The sequence below is a fragment of the Monomorium pharaonis genome, chromosome 3 (assembly GCF_013373865.1).
Source record: "Monomorium pharaonis isolate MP-MQ-018 chromosome 3, ASM1337386v2, whole genome shotgun sequence".
Taxonomy (NCBI): Eukaryota; Metazoa; Arthropoda; class Insecta; order Hymenoptera; family Formicidae; genus Monomorium; species Monomorium pharaonis.
Window position 1 is genome coordinate 14,113,784 of NC_050469.1, and position 21,810 is coordinate 14,135,593.

The following is a 21,810-nucleotide window of genomic DNA, read 5'->3' on the forward strand; positions in this document are numbered from 1 at the left end:
AAATTGATTTTTGCAATTGACATTTTAAAATATTAATATTAATAATAAAAATATATCACAAAAACTGGAAGCTCTTTTAGCAAAAAATTGAACTTTTGATTTACTCCACATAAAATGAGGAACTTATTAGGCTTTTTGATAATATATACATATATAAATATAATAAAGTCATAATTAATAAAATTGAGAGAGAGAGAGAGAGAGAGAGAAATTATAAATCATTAATTTAAAAAATAATCACAATCACTGATCGTTTATTTGAATAAATTTTACGCAACTTCGAAATACTAGAACAAAAAGAAAAGAACAGTTTGCTTTCCATTACTTACATAACGCTACCGCATATACTAAATTTTAATTTCTCGACTCAGAGAATCGTCGACTGATTGATTTTCGATGAGTAATTGTCATCGCCATTGTCAATAGAAATCGCTGTGTTTCTGAACAGTAAGCAATAAAATCTTCCTCGCGTGCAAATTAATACTCTCGCAATTCATCTCTTTTCACGCATTGCTTTCGCATTAAAAAAGTTGTCTTTTATCGGTCTGATACTTGCTTAAACAATGGAAATCCGGCAGTTTTGTTCCCAAACGCATCTTTTTGCGAGGATTTCAAACGCGGTAGGAAACACTAAAGGTCTCCACGGATCAATGGGCATGATAGCAACGATGATCTAATCCTGATGAAACAATGTGAGTACTGATGCAAATCGCATATATATTTCTTGAACAATGTACATTTTTAAAATAATCCATTTAACATTATATTTAATAAAATATTTAGCGAATTCATATTTAGTTTATTATTTGACCTTTTTTAATTTTTAAAATAATTAGCAGAAAAGGGGATGAATACAAAAATACTTTCTATTTAAAATATTGTTTATTTTATACGACATAACAAATAAAACACAGGTTTCGAAACAAAAGTTGTTTATATTTATATATGTATAAACAAATGCGTGGTGTAACATTTTAGCTGCATCTTTATGCTCTTTAGCTTATATAATTAAAAATATGACATAAGTATATTTCTAACAATTATTCAAAGAACACTAAAGACATCATTAATACAATTTATTTAAAGAAAAATTCAATTTTGTCTATTTATAACAAAGTAATTGTACATAATAATAAAATAAATCTGTAATAAAGAGAAAATTAAATATACTTAATAGTAAAAATGTAAAAAGAGATAAAAAAGAAAGAGAAGATTAGAGATTACCCGGGAAAAAAATATTTCATATAAAAACATATATAAATATATATAAAATATGTCCATATAGGTTTATAGTATTTTTTTTTATAAAAATTGTTTAATATAAAAAATAATAGTCATACTGAAAAGACAGAAACTAATTAAAAAAATAATTTTTGCTTTGCTTCCTTTAAAAAAAGCTAAGTATGAAAAATTGTCCATATATAATCATTACCATACATATTCCAAAATAAATATAATTATATTATACTTAGCTTTTTTCAAAGAATTAAGCAATGCAAAAATTATTTTTTAAATTAGTTTCTGTCTTTTTAATATGACTATTATTTTGTTATATCAAACAGAAATTTTGCAAAAAAAGGAAACTAGTATAAACATATATGGACACATTTTATCTATATATATATATATATATATATATATATATATATATAATATATTTTTTAGTTTTTAGTTTTTATATGAAACATTTTTTCCCAGATAAGCACGAAAAAAATGTATAGAATTGAGGCAGGGGGAAGGATTACTAGGGTACAAAGTTAATGAAGATATAGTTACATTGTAAATTATATTTAATAATAAAAAATATATATTACACATATAATTAACAAATATATGTCATAATTACATTTTATATAACGTATACATATCAATGTGTATCGCGTAAGATTTGAAATTGCGCGATAAATCGAGAGGTCGATCTGTCGCGCGGCAATCACGACTCACTAGTCGAGAGTCGTGTACGTCACCGCGATAACTCGTGGCCCAGTGGCCCTGTCGTGGTGCTGATTGCAAACGGTAGACGTCAGTAGACACAGAAAGCAAAAGAGACAGCGGTGGCTCTTTTCCTTGAACGAACTCTTTGGTTCCCCGTTAGCCGATCAGAGTTGCGTCGAATTCCTACCGTGTAATCCAGGACGATTCGCTCAGCCGTCCATTTTCCTAACCTCCAAAACACGCGGAATCTCAGCAGCAATTTCTTCGAAGATCATCTCGAATCTCTTACTTTCTCTATCTTGATCACACTTTTCTCTCTCTTTCTCCTATAGTTGCATCCTCTCTGTCCCGTGTGCCTCATTCTTCCATTTCCACTTCCCTATATTTTTCTATCGCCTTTAAACTCCGAACTCCGCCTGTCTCTGTCTCTCCCTTCTCTCTCTCTCTCCCTTCTCTCTCTCTCTCTCTCTCTCTCTCTCTCTCTCTCTCTCTCTCTCTCTCTCTCGCTTTCATTTGCTCGCTCGCACTCTCCCCCACCCCGCCAGTACGTCTCTGACGTATCGAAAAGTATCTCTCTGCCTGTGTGAGGAACTCGATTGTTCGTCGCACGCGACGTTTAAAGGACACGTTGAACGAGCGGGTACCGTGCGACATTCGCCCCGTGGTGCCGAGTGTTAAAACAGCAGCAGCAGCAACAGAAGCAGCCGGAGCAGCAGCAGCAGCAGAAGGAGGAGGAGAAAGAATCCCGGCGTGTCGCGCAGACGGCGATAATTGCTGTGCGCGCGACGGATCGGAGCGCGGAGAGAGAAGAGCTCGCGGTGGCACGGCTCAGCTTCCCGTCGCCGAGCAAAACAGGCAAAATTCCGACGATTTACGGTCTATGAGCGCCAAGAGTCAGGGGGACCCTGGAGAAGATCACGTTTCCAGGTGTCACGAGAGTTGGTTGCGTGCTTAGCGTCACCCATAAAAAAGAGAGCAAAGAGAAAAAGAAATAATTAAAAAAAAAAAGGAAAGAAATTGCTCTCCCCCTTCGCATGGGGAGTCGCGGAGTGCGTTTGTCATCGCGCAGTGTCTGACAGCGTTTGACAAAAGCTGCTCCAAAAGGCTAGACGCCCGCGGGTTCTCCGGAACAGCGCCGGATAAATACGCGTGTTAAATTCAACGCGATCTCGACGTTCCACGAGAAGATTTTCACTACTCTTCGTTTTCCTTAGCACGATCTGTCTCTCTCTCTCTCTCTCTTTCACACACACACACACACACACACACACACACACACACACACACACACACACACACACACACACACACACACACACACTCTCTCTCTCTCTCTCTCTCTCTCTCTCTCTCTCTCTCTCTCTCTCTCTCTCTCTCTCTCTCTCTTTCTCTCACTCTCTTTCTCCGTTTCTTCCTTTTCCGCCCGCGTTTCCGTCCCGCACATTTTGACTTCGCACGAGGGAGATTTGTTTACACTGTTTACAGCGACGTAGTACTTTACATAGCTTCGTCATGTGAAATCGCGAAATCGTAAGACTGTCTATTATTAGCGCTTTTTGTTTTAGTGCAACGACACCGATTCATCTCCGGGATTTTACTACGATGATATATAATCCTTGAGACGATGTTTTTTGCGTTCGCGTCGAAAATATCCGAGCGATCTTTGTTCTTCAACCGCTTCCTCTTCTCGCTCGATAAACGAATCGATCTCAAACAATATATTATTGTGAAATTCAATGACTAGTTACTTTTTTGCACAGATAGACATAAGAATTTTTTTTAGTTCTGAGCATTTCAAAGAGCTCGAAAAGTTATTGAGCGTATCCAGTATTCAGGCAGATTTGTGTAACAATTTAACGAATAAAATATGTTTACGTGTAGCCGTACGATAGAGAGCATTTCGAGAATCCAGTTTATATACATTTTACACATATTTTATTATTATACTGTTATTTTTATAGGGTAGGAGCAGAGAGTCCTTGCAGCGACATGAAGCGTGCAGCTGCAAAGAAGCTCATCGAACGTTATTTTTACCAGCTCACAGACGGATGTGGAAATCCTCATTGTGACAATCAGCATTGTGCCTCTAGTGGCAAGGTATGACTTAAAAGTTCATCCATTTGCCTGCAATAAACTACTGCAGGAAGGAATTAAATAACGTTTTGCTTATGTACTCTACATTTTGGTTTTATATTAGGTAACTAATCTTACTCCAAATCAAGCGGCCGCTCAAGCGATACAATTGTTCTCGCAAGAAGCGAGACTCTGCGATGGCACGCAACCCAGTAAAGTCGCTCGGACTACTATAGAGCCTGGACAGACGTCGTTAGCTAAGAGTCTACCTGTAAAAAGTGTTAATTCTACGAGTTCTGATGAAGGTACATTTAGTTTGATTTATTAAGAATTCAAGCAAAGTATCTAATTATTATCTAATATCTATTAGATCTGACAGTATGCAAGAATGTGAAGGTTCGATTATTCATGCGTGTAAATAACACGTTAATCATTCTTTATTAGGAAAACAAGAGTCATATCTTACGGAAGCTAAACTTCTGGATATTATAGAAAAATGTAAAGCAGAGGATTCATATTCTTTATTAATTCGTACTTTGGGGGAAGTGTTTTCTTCTGGAAAAGCGTTGAGTCTCAGTTTTCAAAAGACTGAGAAAAGCAATTCCCCTTTAACGGCACTTCTCGAACGTGCACCAGACACTCTGTTAAGGCCACCCGCTGATTTGGATAAAGAAGCAGTACGATCTCTGCAAGGGGAAGACAAAGAAGAGGATAGTAGTGATCCATCGCCTACAGTTCCTAACAATGACGATACCAGTGTTGATTTACCATCAGTCCGTAGAGCTTTTGAAGCACTTTGGTCTCTGCCAGGTATAAAATAAAGAAATACAATTGTATCTTAAATGCTGCCTCAACATTGATATCTTTACTGATTAAATTAAATTAAATATCTTATTCCACTTAACTAGGCGAAGTGTTTGAGTCAGCTCTGGTCAATGCGCTAGTCACTTTGGCAGATGATATAGAATTAGATCTGAGAGTATTTCGTATGGTACGATGGGACAGTATGGATAGTTTGTTAAATGTATTTCTCATTGTCTTTGAAATTCCGATGCTTGGGAATAGCGAATACTTGGAATTGGCTCTCCATATGTTATGTAAAGCGTTGAGCTGCGTGCCAGTATTAGCGCAGGCCAAGTTAGCGCGCGTATGGGCCAAGCATTGCAAGTCGCGGCTTCCAAGTCTTCTGCAAGCGCTACAAGAACTCATAACTGTCAAGGTACTCATTTTCACAACCCTGTCAACAATATTTATTTCACTTATGCAGATCTTGAAACAACTTGCATGTTATATTTTTTATTTTCTTACAGGTAATCGGAGGAGCCTTCACACGTGACTATTGCGTCCAAGATGCGGATACTATTACTGCACCTACGAAAGTTATGAAAATTTTATATTACGCGAGTATGTTGGCTGGTGAGTTAGATCCTCCTGAGTTAATGTTGGGTGACGAGGGTGAATCGACTGGTAGTGACAAAACTACTTCACGATCAGCAATATCAGGACAAATTCCTCAGGTAGTACTTTCGTCAATTATTCTCAACTAGATATATATGTACATATATCAGTTACATTACATATGATAAATAAACATTTCAGGATCTGTTAGCGATGGAATTAGGAATTACCACGTTAGATGCACGTAAACCTTTCATACCATTTACTGATTTTTACAATGAGCCACTTAGCGATGCCATAGAGATGGACAAAGATTTTGCTTATTACAAGAGCGAAGAGCCACAGAAATTTAGTTTTATGAATTATGCTTTTATTCTTACGCCGGCCACTAAAACTTTGGGCTTGTATTATGATAACCGTATCAGAATGTATAGCGAACGACGTATGAGCTTTTTACAAACTGTTGTCGGACAACCTACTAATCCATATCTTAGATTAAAGGTTTGTTAATTCGAAGATGTCAAAGGGGACGATTAACTTTGAAAGAACAGTATAAATTAAATTAATTTTCACTTAAACAGGTGCGAAGAGATCATTTGATAGATGACGCATTGGTGGAATTGGAAATGGTAGCAATGGAAAATCCGTCTGATTTAAAAAAGCAATTGGTTGTTGAATTCGAGGGGGAGCAAGGTGTCGATGAAGGCGGTGTGTCTAAAGAATTTTTTCAACTAGTTGTCGAGGAAATTTTTAATCCTGACTTTGGCATGTTCACCACTCAGGTGAGAATTTGCACACCTAATTAACATGTTATTTTTCTATCTTAGCGTGTTTAATGCCTTTTTATGTATATTTGTAATTTAAATCTATGAAACATAGTTACCGTTTTATTTTAGGAAGACACACAAATGACATGGTTCAATCCGACATCATTTGAAAGTGACGCACAGTTCACATTAATAGGCATAGTTATTGGTTTAGCAATTTATAACAATGTAATTCTGGATGTGCGTTTTCCAATGGTAGTTTACAGAAAATTGCTAGGCAGAAAAGGCGGTTTCCCTGATTTGGAGGATTGGAGTCCGACACTATATCGAACACTAAAAGAATTAATGGAGTATACAGGAGATGATATGCCAGAAATATTTATGCAAACTTTCCGAGTGGGTTACAAGTATGTTTTCGATAAGTTAAGATAATCAGCAATAGATACAGAGCCAAGTCTTTAGTTTTTTACTGTAGGTTCTAAACTGCAATATTAACGTGTTCTAAGCTCTAAATTTTATATTTGAAATCTGGCCGATTCACTTAAAGGGATTATGGTTTAATGATAAACATTATTTAATAATTGTTTATTTAAATAATAGGAACTAAAGAATTTAAAATCATTTTTTCATTGAATAATGGATAAAAATTATAAAGTAAATTTTTATTTTTTATTTAACAAAAAAATAAATTATGAATAAATATTTACTTATCAATTGTCAATCATTATCAATTATACCTGTCTTTGTTATGATTTAAGACAATAGAAACGCTTAAAAAAAAACATTACAGTTTAAAGTTTAGACCAAAAGACTAAAGGTTTACTATTAAAAATTAGAATTTGAAACGATCACGCACAAAATTTTATTGTATTTTCTCTTTGCATCTTTTTTATAGAGATGTATTTGGATCGTTATCATTTCATGAGCTCAAGGAAAACGGTGACGAGCTGTATGTTACACAGGGAAATAAAAAAGAATTTGCTGATCTCTACGCGGATTTCTTGCTTAATAAATCCGTGGAGAGACAATTCAATGCCTTCAGACGTGGCTTCCAAATGGTTACAGATGAAAGTCCACTCGCATTACTCTTCAGACCTGAAGAGATTGAGCAGGTATATACAATTGTGTGTGTGTGCGTGCATGGTGTGTGTGTGTGTGTGTGTGTGTGTGTGTGTGTGTGTGTGTGTGTGTGTGTGTGTGTGTGTGTGTGTGTGTGTGTGTGTGTGTGTGTGTGTGTGTGTGTGATATGGCGTGAAAGATATACGTTATATATTGAACAATTATTCTGACGAAATAATATGAACATGCATATAGCTCGTGTGTGGAAGTAAAATATTTGATTTCGCCGAGCTGGAAGCAGCTACGGAATACGAAGGCGGTTATACCGTGGAAAGTGAGGCGGTACGTAACTTTTGGCGTGTAGCGCACTCCTTGTCACCGGAGAGCCAGCGAAGACTTCTTCAATTCACCACGGGTAGCGATCGAGTACCTGTTGGCGGTCTCTCGAGACTCAAGATGGTCATTGCCAGACATGGCCCAGATTCTGACAGGTAATATTCGCATCATTGTATATAAGTACTGTTAATTATTTACCAATTACCAATTAATCATTAATGTATATTTTCAGGTTGCCAATAGCACACACATGCTTTAATGTGTTATTATTGCCGGATTATAGTACAATAGAGAAGCTGCAAGATCGCTTATTAAAAGCAATCAATTATTCGAAAGGTTTTGGCATGTTATGAGCATGCTTTATTGCTCCTCTTTCTTCCACCGTCTTTCGAATGATACTCGAAGTACACAATAAGACTCATTTATTTTTGTCATTTTATTCGTAACTATATTATTCAAAAATATTTATCATAGTAATCTAAAAACTGTGCCAGTGCGCTTAAACATTGAAACGTTGCTTGTGCAATATGAAAATCATCAAATGGCTCCTAACATTCTAAAAATTTCAACGAATCAAAGATCGAATTCTTTATACAAAAAAAATGTTCTTTAAAAATGCTTTGAAACTTGCACCACTGCAAGAGTCACTTGTACCATACTGTGTACTTTTTCTACTAAGATATAGGTAACGAAGATCGATTTCGTTAACCATTCCGAAACGATTGAGGGAGAAAGTGCAAGAGACATTTTTTGAAACGCACGACTACAATGAGTGTAAAAACCGAATGCGAAACTACATTATATAAATAAATATGTAACGTTAGTGAACATAGTCGACATAAATAGGATGCGTTTCGGGAACTCGATGGTTGCAATCATTATGTGATTTTACTTCGAGATATTTTATTTATGAATGTTTTTCATTGCCAACAAAATGATAATGATATAATTTAAATTTTCATTATCGAAACGATTTGTTAGCATAAATTATAACTTCATATTGAGTTTACATGTTTACAATGTAAACAAAATTTTAATCAAAAATAAGGAAATGTTATTTATAAAATAATCGAATATATTTGTAGAAACATGATTTATGTAATTATATAACGCAACATTTAACTTGGATAATAGTTGAATAAGTAAAATTGATAATTGGTATTTAAAAAATATATTTTTTTATTGATTTGCCATTTTTATTTTATTACAAATAAGTTGAAAATATAAGATGAAAAAAGAATAAGAGAGGCTTTCATTGTACAAAGTTGTTTTCAAATTGCCGTTTAGCTTCCTAAACGCATCTGATGCAGCAAAGCCGAAAACAACCCTTAATACAAAACACACTGAGCTAATATCACTGTGAACAGATCTTTTTTTGTAAAATAATGCGTGGGATAGTGGCGCTTTTGTATATGTATTTTTCTTTCAGTTTTTAATATTTTTTTCATGTATCTCGCGTCACACGATGATGATCAAGTAGTATCGAATAGAAATTCGATTTGTATAAACGTTTATAATAGGCAGCTCTTTAACGACTGCCAGACATTGTCAGTCGTTTTATTGTTATTCACGTGACAATAAAGCTCTCAGAAAAAATAGTAGATACCTCCTATTCATTATATTATATTAACAGAAAGTTAAGTGTTAAAAATAATTAAATTATTTTTTTACTATTCTTTTTTCTTCTAAAAGGTAAAAAATTATATACATATACATCAGCGTTGGGTAAGTCGATACTTTTTTAAAATAAATTGAATTAAAGTTAAAATGGATTACAAAATTAATTTATAAAATTTATGGCTTATAAAAGTTAATTTTGAAAACCATTATAGCTAAATCGAAAGTCGTAACTTTTTATCAAATTACTCACAATTATATGAATTATCAAATTTATTATTTTATTTGAAAATTAAGTTTATATAAAATAACGAAGAAATATCGTTTTTTACAGGAAAGTATCTTTTTTAAATATTTGTTTTTAAATAATTTTTTTAAATATTACATAAATAAATACTTAAGAAATTAATAAATTAAGATATGTTTTAAAAATAACCAGTTAAAGTTAAAAATTAAGTCATATAAAATTAACTAGATTTAAGAGTTCTTAACTTTTATTTTTACCGTTTAATTTTTAACACAATTTCTAAAAATTAATGATCAGAAAAGTATATTTTAATAAAAGTAGAGTTGAGACAAATAATTTTTTAGATCTCTAGAATCTTGGGGAGGGGGGAGGCTAAGACCGCTATTAGTCAAATCTTATCTTTGAAACCATTTCAACTATTTCAAGTACTGTCTTAAGATATCATCAACCAATCACAACCAATATCTTAAGACATTGTTTTCAATCAGAGCTGGGCAGCAATCGTGTAACTTTTTCCTTAGGGCGGAAACGTGAAAAGTTTCATGTAACTATCTCTTTCTATTAGTGTTGAATAGAAAGAGACAGTAACTTGAAACTTTTGACTTTTCATGTTTCCACTCTAGGGGAAAAATTACACGATCGATAGCCTGGGCAGCGATCATGTAATTTTTTCTTTAAGGCGAAAACGTGAAAAGTGAAAAGTTTCATGTAACTATCTCTTTCTATTGGTGTTGAATAGAAAGAGACAGTAACTTGAAATTTTTCACTTTTCACGTTTCCGCCCTAGAGGAAAAATTACATGATCGATACTCTGAGTTAACCCGTTTCAGGTTCTTTTCTTTTAGGGACAGAATTAGACCGATCTTATTCAAGATCCATCTTAAGTACGATCTTGAGATGTTAATACTTTTATTTCGGTTAAAGCCTTCGGCACACAATACAATTTTTCATGCTAGATCGCATACGAAGCATCTTAATACGTGTCCTGATTGGCTCAAATGATTATGTCACCAATCATAAGTCAATGAGGAGCATAAAAAAATCGTATCGTGTGCCGAAGGCTTTCTTAAGTCTGCTCGTGGCTAGACTTTAGTTTCTTGAACTAGTTAAACTTAAGATCGGTCTATGAATTCCGTCCTAGAACTAGCCAATCATAGTTATTCCATTCTTCAGAGGAATAATTGTGATTGGCCTTATAATTGGTCATTAATCGCTCCCGGAGCAATTAACCCAGACTGATTGGAAATGCTAATAGTCTTGAAATAAAATTTGACTATGAATACCGGTCTAAATACTGGCGGATGAGCTTTCGTTTAGGTTACTCGAATGACAGAACTTGGCACGACCAATCAGGACAAATCAGCCTGCCAATTCGTCCAAGTGTACCATTCGAATGGAGGATTATAAGCGGAGTAATTTCTTTCCAAAGTTATCCTCAAATCGCGTGCATGTGAGATTGGAACATTACGTTCTCCTAATAATTTTGATAGTTTTTCGACGTGCAACTTTAATCGTGATACGTTTAAGCCAGAAATTTTGAAACCGGAAGTGAAAGCTTCTAACGTTATTCTTAAATAATTATCAGACCTATTAATGTCGCATCTTTATATTATAAAAATTAAATTATTTTTGTAATGCAAGTTGCAAGAGTTAATTTTTTTGTATTTTAAATTAGAGAGTATTAAATCATCCGACTCATCTTTCCATTGTTTTACTAACTGGGGACTTATCTTTATAAATGCTGATAACATCAGTAGAGGAATGGATTTCCCCTGACAAGTTCAGTTCCGGAGCGCAGAGTGAGCAGAAATTCTTCTTTGTTCTTCTTGGCATTTGGTGCCACGTACCACGGGATCTCTACATCATTTTTCTCTTTTTACTTTAATTGTGATTTCTTCAATGTTTCAAGTAAATGTGTGAAAATAATAAGATACAGTGAAAAATAGTGGAGCAGAATATTTAAATTTTGCTCCAATAAATAATGTTGTGACTTTGAATAGTGCAGAAATTATATCAGACAACCTTATACCATTGTTTTGATAACGACAAGAGAACATTTTAAAAAAATCGTCGGGTACAGTACGAAGTAAGAAAAAAATTCTGTATGAAAAATTTAAAAGCAGTAATTTTTTTATTTCATGACGCTATCGAAATTTTATAATGTTCGTCAAGTTCATTATTTGTTTTTCTATCAATTGAGTTAATCCTGGAATGTTTGTGTATACTATATAAGTAAATTTTTAAGTACTAATTCCAAGTTTTTGTCATTAAATTTTAATAGCTTAAAATAACATTTAATAAGATTTTTTTACATAAAAAAATGTTTAGTTATTTTAACACACTTTGCGATCAATAAAAAACAAAAAAAAAAATATTAAAAAATTCTTAATATAGGTGTAACTTGAGAAAAATATAAGTAGTATTTCAGGATGTTTTTAAAAACAGTTACATTCGTATGTTGCAAACTCCTTTATGTGATTATGATATATATGTTTTTCATATAATTTTTTCAACCAAATATTTTTTTTATCAGTTGCAGGATGGCTAATAATAAGTCAAACATTAGCTTGTTACAAGAAGTATTAATTAAGAAAGGATATGTTCCTATTTACCATTTTATGGAGAAAAACATTGATATGATCAGCAAACAATTTGTATGTGTTGTGTCTTGTAAAACATTCAAAGCAACTGGTACAGGGAATTCCAAAAAGCAAGCCAAACATGATGCTGCAAAGAACATGCTGTCACTATTGGTCGAAAAAAATGAAATTTCATTACCGGTTGATATTTCATCATCGTCTTCAGTTACAAACGTAGCGCAAAATCCTGTGCAAAGTCTTGCAAAACTACAAGAGATGTTTTCATCGCATCAACAAATTCCTGCGCAAAGTTCTGCAAAAGTCTATGAGATGTCTTCATCACATCAACAAATTCCTACACAAAATTCTACAAAAGTCTACGAGATGTCTTCATCGCATCAACAATCGGCCACTGGCTGTAATTATGTTGGAATGTTGCAAGTAAATGTCGTGAGTAAGATATTACAGTTTAAAGACTAATATTGTCAGAGAGTAATGCAATTTTTTTGTTCTATACACAGGAATTCTGTCAACAGGGACAAATAAATGTGAAAGATATTATTTACAATGTTGTTTATGAGGGAGGACTACCTCACATGAAGACATTCACGATAGAAGTTAGTTTGGGATCACTACGGGAGAGAGGTATGGCATCGTGCAAGAAGTCTGCTAAACAAGAAGCCGCAAGAAAGTTGCTGATGCATTTGAAACAAAAACTGGCTAATTCAAACGTAGATCAGAATGCAACTGAGCATTCAAGTGGAGCTACTTCAAATACAGCTAATTCAGATCATTTAAATCCAGCAAATACAACTAATCTAAATGTAGCTAGCTTAGAAAGAATTCAATCAAACATAGCTAATACAAACATCCTAACAAATAATATCAAGGTAAATGATATTGACAAGGAAACACTTAAGAATACAATACGAGATTTAGGTACAGAAATATTGGACAGTGTGACTAACAGGAAAGAAACTTGCGCGATAGAAGAGTTAACAGAAAAGGCAAAGTCACTCTACATTGAAAGTTTCAACAAGAGATATAATAGGGGACTCGATCATAATACCGATCCCTCCGAGATCAATAGTTCTCATACCCTATTCGAAAGGAATTATTCCATTAAGATTCCATACGATACGAGAGAGAAAATGCGGATTGTACGGGATAGCTGTGTCGACGCGATGAATCTGATGCGCGAGATCGGACGAGACCTTGAGAGTTTATTAAAAGTCAAGCTACAACAATTTCCTGTGTGCAATACGGAAAATAAATTAATGAATAATCACATTATGTGCGCACGCCTGCTGTCCAATCCTTGTATCACACAGATAGGCATAGGTAAAACTCGAGCAATAGCGGAATCTCGTGCCATGTATAACCTCATAACGGCTATTTTAATACTACTAGATGCTTGAATTTCATAATTTTGAATATATTTTTATATTAATTACAATGAATTATATATATGTGAAATAACAATTTGTTGATTTTCAAATATTTATGAAAAGAAATATACGTCTACATATACATATATATACAATGTGATTATTTTAAATTATTATACATAACATGCACGAGATTAAAGATATAAACTTTTATATTCAATCCAATTGTATAAATTAAACAAAATAATTTAATATAGCTATGTGTGTTACGCGTAAAAATGTTTAATAAATTATTAAAAATTACGTTGAAAGTTTGTTGTTGCGGCACTTTCACAAGAAAACTTTCTGTGCTTTTTATGGCCAAACTAGTGTACGTTTGAAGTGAAATAAATATGTTTGAAATTCAGTGAGAAGAAAGTTCTGGCGCAATTGATCGTAGGATTTACAGGAACAGAAAACAAATCTAACCTGATCTAACCTATGATTAAATTTTTTGTTAAGCGTAGACCTTTTGCGCACGCGCTATCAAGCTATCATATATCTGTCTGTTTGGCGCCAAGCTTTGCTTCGTTGCCGGCCGTGCCCGGGTGCCGGCGTTGCCCTCTCGTTTCTCGTTTGCTTTGTTTCTTTTTACGCAGTTTGGCGGTGGTCACATTGGTCACTTGAGCACTCAAATATCAGTTATCAAGGATACGTTGTTTAATTTACGAAAATGTCGGACAAACGTATTCTGGGTAAGCGATTAGGGCAACGCATTGGTCAGGATGTGATCGTGCTCGGCAGAGTCACGGAGGTATGAAAATATTTTGTTAGGTTAGGTTAATCGTAATTATTGATTCGACACGAAAAGATAATCTATTATCGTATGTTTTTGTAATAAATATTAATTATTATTGATTAAATAATGTTATCATTAATACATTTTTTATTAAAAAGTTATTTAGAAACTTGAACGGCTTTACTATTTTGTTTTTAAAGTGACCCAGTGGGCTTATTCTGTAACTCTTAACGACAGTGTCGATATCGTTACATTGTCGTTGCGCACATATTATATATAACAAAAAAGCTACGCAACGATAATATAACGATACTGAATTGTCGTTAAGAGTTACAGAATAGGACTTTGGGGTGCTATTTCATAACCACTTAACGACAACTATCGGTATCGTTGCATATATTTTATATGGCAAAAAGCTTGCGCAACGACACCGATAGTTGTCGGTAGCCGGTACAGAATAGAGCCCTAGTAGGCCTATTCTGTAACTCGTTAAGAGGTATCGGTTTCGTTATACTGTCATTGCGCAGCTTTTTTACCATATAAAATATCTGCGTAACAACTGTATAATGATACCGATACCTCTTAACGAGTTACAGAATAGGCTTACTGACGGCCTATTCTGTAACTCGTTAAGAAGTATCGGTATCGTTATACAGTTGTTGCGCAGATATTTTATATGGTAAAAAAGCTGCGCAATGACAGTATAACAATACCGACACCTCTTAACGAGTTACAGAATAGGCCTACTGCAGTTAAACTATTAATCTTATCTAATTTCTTATAGAAAGATATTGCATTAAATAAATCCTTTATTTGTATGTATTAATGATTCATGTATGCAAGGCTCGTAAATTAACTCTGAGCTCAGTTCAACTATTTTTCTCTAGTTCTTAAAAAAAAGATAGAAAGTTAAGGTATGTTTGAAGTCTATTCTACACTGATATAAATGGGCCTAAAAAGTATTTTGGACGATTTGCAGAAGAGTTCGGATGGTATGAGTGCAGAGATAACGACGACGGATGACGCACATATTAACGTAACGTTCCCTGAGCCACTTGACAGCGATGCATCAGACTATATAGAGGTGCGTGGTACGGTCAAGTCAAAGTCTACCATGTCCTGCAAGAACTTTCTGTGCTTTCCTCCAAATCTGACTGCAGATTTCGGTGAGTAAAACTTTTCTGTTGGCCTCAATTTCTTCTGATTGAACGTGTTGACAGCGTTCTTAACAAAAGTATTTGCTGTAGATGTCAACAACTACAATACAATGGTGACAATACGTTGCGTATTGGAGAATCGGATAGAGGAATTACTCTATGCTTAGGAATAAGAACTCCAGAGAATTTACACGTACAAATTATTTACTATGTTTCATTTCTTTTCTTACATTTTTCTCTTTTTACATTCTGTTAGCAGCTATTTTGGTACGTATATAATAAAAATAACAAGGAATGCTGCAATGAAAGAAAAGAGCATTCAAACATACATTCCCTCGTTTGTACATAAAATTGATCTGGTGAGACCTGATCAGTATACATACAAGTATACAAATATGCGAAACTGTAATAAATATATTAGAATTATAATAAATATATTATCTCATTAATATACATATTTGAACATTTTTGTCTATAATTATACCTATGTCACAGTTGCATTCCGCATGTAATCCAAGGACGAGCAACGACAATTGCAAGATGTTACAGGACATTCAGTATGTTGTCTGAAACATATTAAGGAACAAAAATTAATGGTGTTGCAGGCATTCCTCGTAACATATCATTTATTTACTTTTCTTTCAACATCAGATAGACATATTTTAATATATCCTAAATTTAATATAGATTAATTGTATTAATACTAAAGCCTTTGGCACACGATACGATTTTTCATGCTAGATCGCATGCGAGGTGCCTTACTACGTATCCTCATTGGCTTACGATTGGTGACATAATCATCTGAACCAATCAGGACACGTATTAAGATGCCTCGTATGCGATCTAGCATGAAAAATCATATCGTGTACCGAAGGCTTAAGATGCATCTATAAGATTCAAATCAGCGATAAGTACGATATCGTATCCTCACCGAAACCACTGAGCTATATGTTCGCTGTGTCCGCCGTGTTTACATGTTAGACACCACGAAAACCAGCTATTAAATTCCGTAAGCTTCGCATTGCATTCCTCGTTCCTGCCACCGGGACTGGGAGCTGTTTGCAGTCCACTGACGGTGCCTATGTGCATTAAGCATATTGCGCAACGCGGCAAAGGTTTGCGGCAATTGGGGCACGCTGTCATCTACAATCGAAAAGGACATTGTAGAAAGACTTTTAATATCGAAAGTTTGAAATTTAATAAATGTGTAAATTATAGAAAATCCTAGATACATTAGAAATAGAAATGTACCTTTAATTTGTTAGGAGTACTACCTAATCTGCCGAATGGCACCCTCGTCCTACTTAGTCCTTGCATGGAAGCCGATATGCTTTTGCCACAGAAATGACAAGATACATGTATCTGTTGCGGCGGTTTCTCCTGCGGTGTCGAAGACCTCATAGCAATGTCAAATTTGGCTCTTTGAAACCATAATTTCCACGAATTCAAAAGGTGTCTGTAACTGTAACAATAAAATGTGGAATAAGAAATCTAATTGTTCAATATTTATGAGAAGTGGAGCGACGCGAAATAAAACACTTTGCGACAACAGTTGAATGATAATTGACGGATTCTGAATTCGATTCAGAACGTCTCTTGTATGTGGTTTTATAAAAAATTAAAGAGTTAAAAATTATGAGTAAAAAAATATGAAGTAAAAAATGGTATAATTCGTTTTGAGAAATCATATTTTATCACAAAATATTTACGAGAAAAGATTGATTATACATACTTCGTAATCCACACTTGAACCTGATTCTCCTGAAGTAACTTAGGCGGAAAAGCTCTGATAGCAATAAGAGTACAACTCTGAACATCTGAGGTGATTTCCAAGTATTTACTCAATAACTGTATACTATCTGTACTTGTACCTAAAGCGCGTTATATAATGCGTCATAAATAAGAGCTAAACATAGTTTAAAATCATATTTACAAAAATACAAAATATATTCGAGTCACAACCTGTAACCAAGAAGCCCGCTAGATCTCCATCTTCAGTTACTTTCTGGGTCAGTTTTTTTAAATACTCGTGCAGTTTATTATCCGATAAAAACATGAGAGCGAATGCTACGCGATCTTCGACAGCCATACTATTTTCGTTCTAAGAAAATTAAGCTGGTTAAGTACCTAATATCAGTCTCATCAAATCTTGATTTGCCTCTTTGCATATTCATGCATACTTACAAGTACACTTTCGTAGGAGTCATTATCCGCAGTCAAGAAACCAAATGTTGCTCTTAAATAAGGATCCGATAATTGGGACTTAGATTTCTGACACGATTCTCTCCACAACGTGGTACGTTCCTCGGAAAAGCCTGATAGCGCCATCGCTACCATATTCAAAATAGTCGTCTGTTTCTTGCTAGCACCTCGGTTTAAAATGTCTATTGCTTGTCTTAGGCAGAGATTAAATACCGCAAATGTGGCTGCTTTCGAATACGCTCCTTCTTTCTCTAGTTTTTCTAGATACGAATTATCATATGCAGTATTGGTCTCTCTATCGAATCGCAAACCACAGAGAAGAAGACTTCTTTCTCTATCCGGCGATCTACAATCAGTATCGAATAAAATTACATCAAAGATGCACGAATGCCCATATTTTCTCTACATCTTCATGCACTTAATTACCTGTAGATTTTTGTCATATAACCAGAACCTATATCCGTCCAAGGTCGATGAATCACTTCTGTTTTCAAACCATTGACTGGATTTTGTTGATCCAATTTCATAACTGTCCTATGTAAAAATTGGAGATTATGTTTATATGTGTGTGTATGTACACACACACACACACACACACACACACTTCCAAGATGTTGTAAATTTACCTTACGCCAGGATGCTTATTATCGGGGCTCTGTATAGTGCCGTCTTCTACTAAAGAACGACTCAGGTACAACCATTGCCACAAATTTTTTAAAGTTTCGTTCTCTGCTATATCGCCATTGTGAGCCAATTCTGGCTGCAAATGCATACAATTATAATTCAATTAGACATCATTAAGAGTGGAAATAAAATGAAAAATAAGCTAGCATAAGTCAAACAAAACGCTTGGTTTAAAAGTTAATAAAGAGAACGTTGAAATGTTGTATTCCTTGGCTCTATCCTTACTTACAAGTAAACCATATTCAAACATAGCACGTCTCTTAGTTAAAACCGAAATATCATCCAGTTCCTTATAAATGCTGTCCTCACTGTGTATATATTTAAACGATTTAAAAGCACAGTTCCACATGAGACATGACCGTGCGGACCAGTTAAGTGTTATTCTCTCAGATACAGTGTAATCTGTTAAATAACCTGCGAAATAAGAACGCTCCAGTAATGTCGAATAATGTCACATCATGAAAAGATTATACTTTAAAATATCGTCAGCTATACCTTGTATTGATATTGCCAGCAATCGATTCTCATCGGTCGGATGCCATGCAAAGCTTATGGGACTATGCCATGGTGGTAAAACCACTCTTTCTAGAACACCCGGCTCAGTATCCTCCGTTCCGCAATACTGAATGTCAAACAGATGCAAGCCAACTGCAAAATAAGAATAAATGCATATCTATTTTTCTTTTTCTTTTTAATGTTAGATTTATCAACAGCTTGCATTTTGAGAAATCTAACATTAATTACAAAAAATTATATATGAAGTGTATCATACTGTTTGTATCTTTTTTTCTGCGAACAGTTGCCGAAAACTATGGAAAAAATTTGCACTACCAAATCCTGTCTGAACTATCTTAAAGCGATATTTCGGATTTTTGGAAACTAACGGAAGTAGGGACTTAAACCTAAGTTTGAAATTTTTAATAGGAATATAGATTAAATAAAGGGTATCACTGTGTGAGTCTTTTAAAAATGAATAATTATTGCTTTTTTTCTTTATATCACTTATGCTTATAGTTTTCAAGAAAAATTAAATGTCAAATACCAAGTAGGAACGCAGCAAAAAAGTTCGTAAAGAAATTTTCACTATTTTAAGCATATCCCTGCAAATAAACTCGTATTTTTTTTAGCGCGCTTTCGTCGACTAATACGCGTTGTCAAGCGTTTTTACATGATACAAGTGATTTAATATATCAGTATATATATACACTCATTACATAATTATCAGTTTAAAATCATGCATATGTTATACCTGAATCTTTTTGCAGCGTGCCAATTAGATTTCGTCTAGTGGGACACCAGATTACCTTCGTTACTTGTCGTTGCGGCATTATAGTAACGATTGGTTTCTCGAAGCACCGAGTATCCCAGATTGTTATTAGATTATCGACATGCGAAAGTAATTGATAACAATTGTGGGGATTAACCGACAAATTGTATATCGCTTTCGTTGAAGTAACATTTACCACCTTTGTGGAATCTAAAGGAAAAAATACACAAGGTATCGAATTGTACATTAGCAATTGTGGGTTGTATTTTTTTAAGTAGTATACCTCTGAAGTCGATAACTTTCAACTGTTTGTTATTAACGCCAAGAGCCAAACATCTTGGTTCATGTTTAAACCAAGCGGCGGAATGTATGGTTTCGGATATGCCAGCCTCTATTACCGGTCGCTCGGAGCCTTTCGGACAATGCAGCACGTCCCAGAGTAACACGGAATGCTCTTTGCTGTGTTTGTCCAGACCCGACATAATCAGGTTTGTGTCCACTGGATTCCAGGCAACGACGTTGCACGACCGCGTGTACTTTGGAACTGGAATTTTATTGAGATACAGAGATTAAGAGTGACACATCGTCGGGACAACATTGTAATCTTGCTCGATAACAATGTAGCACAATAATCTGTACAAAACTCTCTGCCAATTAGGCCCTGGTAATCGAATTCCGGTGGGCTGAGAGTGTTCAAAACTATCTTTCCATTTGCGTGGCCACTGGCAATGATGTCTGGCTCCGGTTGGGGATATATGTCGACGCATTTTGCATAGTTGTTGATGGTGACGGAACAAACCAGCTCGGCAACAGAGTGCTCTGAGATTTGCAGATCTGCAGTAAAAAAGAAAAATATATATATATGTATTTTAATATCCTATTTAAAACAAGCATGAGCATGGTGTACTTTTGCCACAAACTTACAAGTCTGATCATTCTCCCGCACGCTATTATCGCGCGGCCCGATCTCGTAAAGATTCAACTGCGCGTCGCTGTCCCACGTGATGAATCGGTCCGAGTGAAAAGGGGACCACAGCACGTCCCATTTAGGCCGGTTCATCTTTCTACCTTTGATTGATCCTCGTGATCACTCTATTGTCGGAGCATGTCGCGTTATTTCGCTCCCGCTGACATCACGACGACACCGAGTTTTGAAACGATGTCACGTTCAACACGCGTGGCACCCAGTGTGATTCCGTTGCGCGATGTCCACCCGGTCTATCAACATGCCAAGAAAACTTATCCTGTTTGTCCTCTCTGCTATTTTCCTTTCTTTCCTTGGAGGATTTCTGTGTCAGGTCTGCAAACGGATATACGACACTTGTTCCACTATGGTTTTACCTCTGACACGGTACGTCACGGTTAATCGTCCCTCGTGGAATATGCCCTGATGCCCTTCGGTATCTTTGGATGTTTACGTTTTATCATGCGACTTCGTTTCCTCTCGCGGGAACTCCCTCAACCATTTAACCTACCTACACAATTGCAATACATATAATATTGCAGAAATAGAGCCAGCACAAGTGAAAGACCGAAAGAAAAGAATCATAATAGTTTTTCATACGTGGATGAATGAGGTTAAGGTGCGTTTTATTCATGGATACAGAAATGTCTGGATGGAGCATAGATCTGTTACTTTTGACAATTTCGAATATTCAAAGGTTTTAAAGAATTTGAAATTTCAAAGCTCGAAGTTTCAAGTTTAAAGCCCATTTTACATTAATCGCAAGGAGCCAGTTGCGATTTGCGACATCCAATAAGCGCTTAGTTTCTAGTTAAAGCTCGACAGTCATTGGATGTTACAAATTGCAACTGGCGACTGCAATTAATGTAAAAAGGGCTTTACATCCACGTTTGGCGCTGCTGCTGATCTCAAATGCGGGGTCTACAATGGTAGCAGATAATGGAGTAGGAGTAAGAAGTAAGAAATATGAAATGAGATTTACCCATTTCGTTTACTCCCGGTTTTTAATTGGTCAATTGTTACTCTTATTCCTTACTTCATTACTCCATTACTCCATTACTCCTGCTGACATTGTAGACCTTGCAAAATATCGGCAGCACGAAAAAGGCAGCGGTGATCGCTCTCAGGCTTCTCTCTGGGTACTAATGGATAAGGAAAAAATCGACTATATTGAATGGTTGTTTGATAAAATTTATTACAAGTTTATAACTTAATTGACAATAGCAAAATCGCATGTTTTTATTATCCGTCACATGGGGAATGCGACGTCCAATAGGAGGATTTATTCTCTAGACTCTAGACATGAAAGTGCCGCCAACTGGAACCGGCACGCACTGTGGCACGTCGGCAAGTGAAAAT

General features: G+C 35.2%; 4 protein-coding genes across 11 annotated transcripts; 3 read left to right on the forward strand and 1 right to left on the reverse strand.

The window, feature by feature from the left end:
• The first annotated feature begins 1,779 nt into the window (after nt 1-1,779).
• On the forward strand, nt 1,780-9,167 carry LOC105835114 (ubiquitin-protein ligase E3A). Of its 3 annotated transcripts, none has more exons than XM_012678111.3 (12): nt 1,780-2,790; nt 3,897-4,032; nt 4,133-4,313; nt 4,453-4,818; nt 4,917-5,227; nt 5,319-5,525; nt 5,608-5,907; nt 5,988-6,188; nt 6,303-6,580; nt 7,069-7,285; nt 7,488-7,723; nt 7,801-9,167. In XM_012678111.3, the coding sequence occupies exons 2-12, from the start codon at nt 3,925-3,927 to the stop codon at nt 7,919-7,921; spliced, it is 2,526 nt and encodes an 841-aa protein (XP_012533565.1). In that variant the 5' UTR covers nt 1,780-2,790; nt 3,897-3,924; the 3' UTR covers nt 7,922-9,167. The 3 variants fall into 3 exon arrangements, with proteins under 3 accessions (XP_012533565.1, XP_036140208.1, XP_012533564.1); XM_036284315.1 differs by having other exon boundaries at nt 1,780-2,016; XM_012678110.3 differs by lacking the exon at nt 1,780-2,790 and adding an exon at nt 2,816-2,862.
• Nucleotides 9,168-9,687: 520 nt separating this feature from the next.
• On the forward strand, nt 9,688-13,464 carry LOC105835118. Of its 3 annotated transcripts, none has more exons than XM_012678117.3 (3): nt 9,688-11,518; nt 11,966-12,461; nt 12,533-13,464. In XM_012678117.3, the coding sequence occupies exons 2-3, from the start codon at nt 11,973-11,975 to the stop codon at nt 13,427-13,429; spliced, it is 1,386 nt and encodes a 461-aa protein (XP_012533571.1). In that variant the 5' UTR covers nt 9,688-11,518; nt 11,966-11,972; the 3' UTR covers nt 13,430-13,464. The 3 variants fall into 3 exon arrangements, with proteins under 3 accessions (XP_012533571.1, XP_028048246.1, XP_012533572.1); XM_028192445.2 differs by having other exon boundaries at nt 9,688-11,231; XM_012678118.3 differs by lacking the exon at nt 9,688-11,518 and having other exon boundaries at nt 11,789-12,452.
• Nucleotides 13,465-13,972: 508 nt separating this feature from the next.
• On the forward strand, nt 13,973-15,790 carry LOC105835117. Its single transcript, XM_012678116.3, has 3 exons — nt 13,973-14,192; nt 15,157-15,343; nt 15,425-15,790. Exons 1-3 carry the CDS (start codon nt 14,112-14,114, stop codon nt 15,499-15,501), a joined length of 345 nt encoding a protein of 114 aa, XP_012533570.1. The 5' UTR covers nt 13,973-14,111; the 3' UTR covers nt 15,502-15,790.
• Nucleotides 15,521-21,135, reverse strand: LOC105835116 (GATOR complex protein MIOS-B). 4 transcript variants are annotated; one of them, XM_012678114.3, is made up of 16 exons: nt 21,052-21,135; nt 20,412-20,962; nt 20,127-20,321; nt 19,771-20,031; nt 19,470-19,697; nt 18,716-18,868; nt 18,450-18,634; nt 18,163-18,296; nt 17,963-18,070; nt 17,519-17,882; nt 17,297-17,435; nt 17,067-17,205; nt 16,586-16,796; nt 16,266-16,477; nt 15,819-15,900; nt 15,521-15,737 (listed from the first exon to the last, which is right to left on the reverse strand). In XM_012678114.3, exons 2-15 carry the CDS (start codon nt 20,545-20,547, stop codon nt 15,819-15,821), a joined length of 2,547 nt encoding a protein of 848 aa, XP_012533568.1. In that variant the 5' UTR covers nt 20,548-20,962; nt 21,052-21,135; the 3' UTR covers nt 15,521-15,737. The 4 variants fall into 4 exon arrangements, with proteins under 4 accessions (XP_012533568.1, XP_012533569.1, XP_036140215.1 ...); XM_012678115.3 differs by lacking the exon at nt 21,052-21,135 and having other exon boundaries at nt 20,412-20,705; nt 20,829-21,032; XM_036284322.1 differs by lacking the exon at nt 21,052-21,135 and having other exon boundaries at nt 20,412-21,032.
• Between the last annotated feature and the right edge of the window lie 675 nt (nt 21,136-21,810).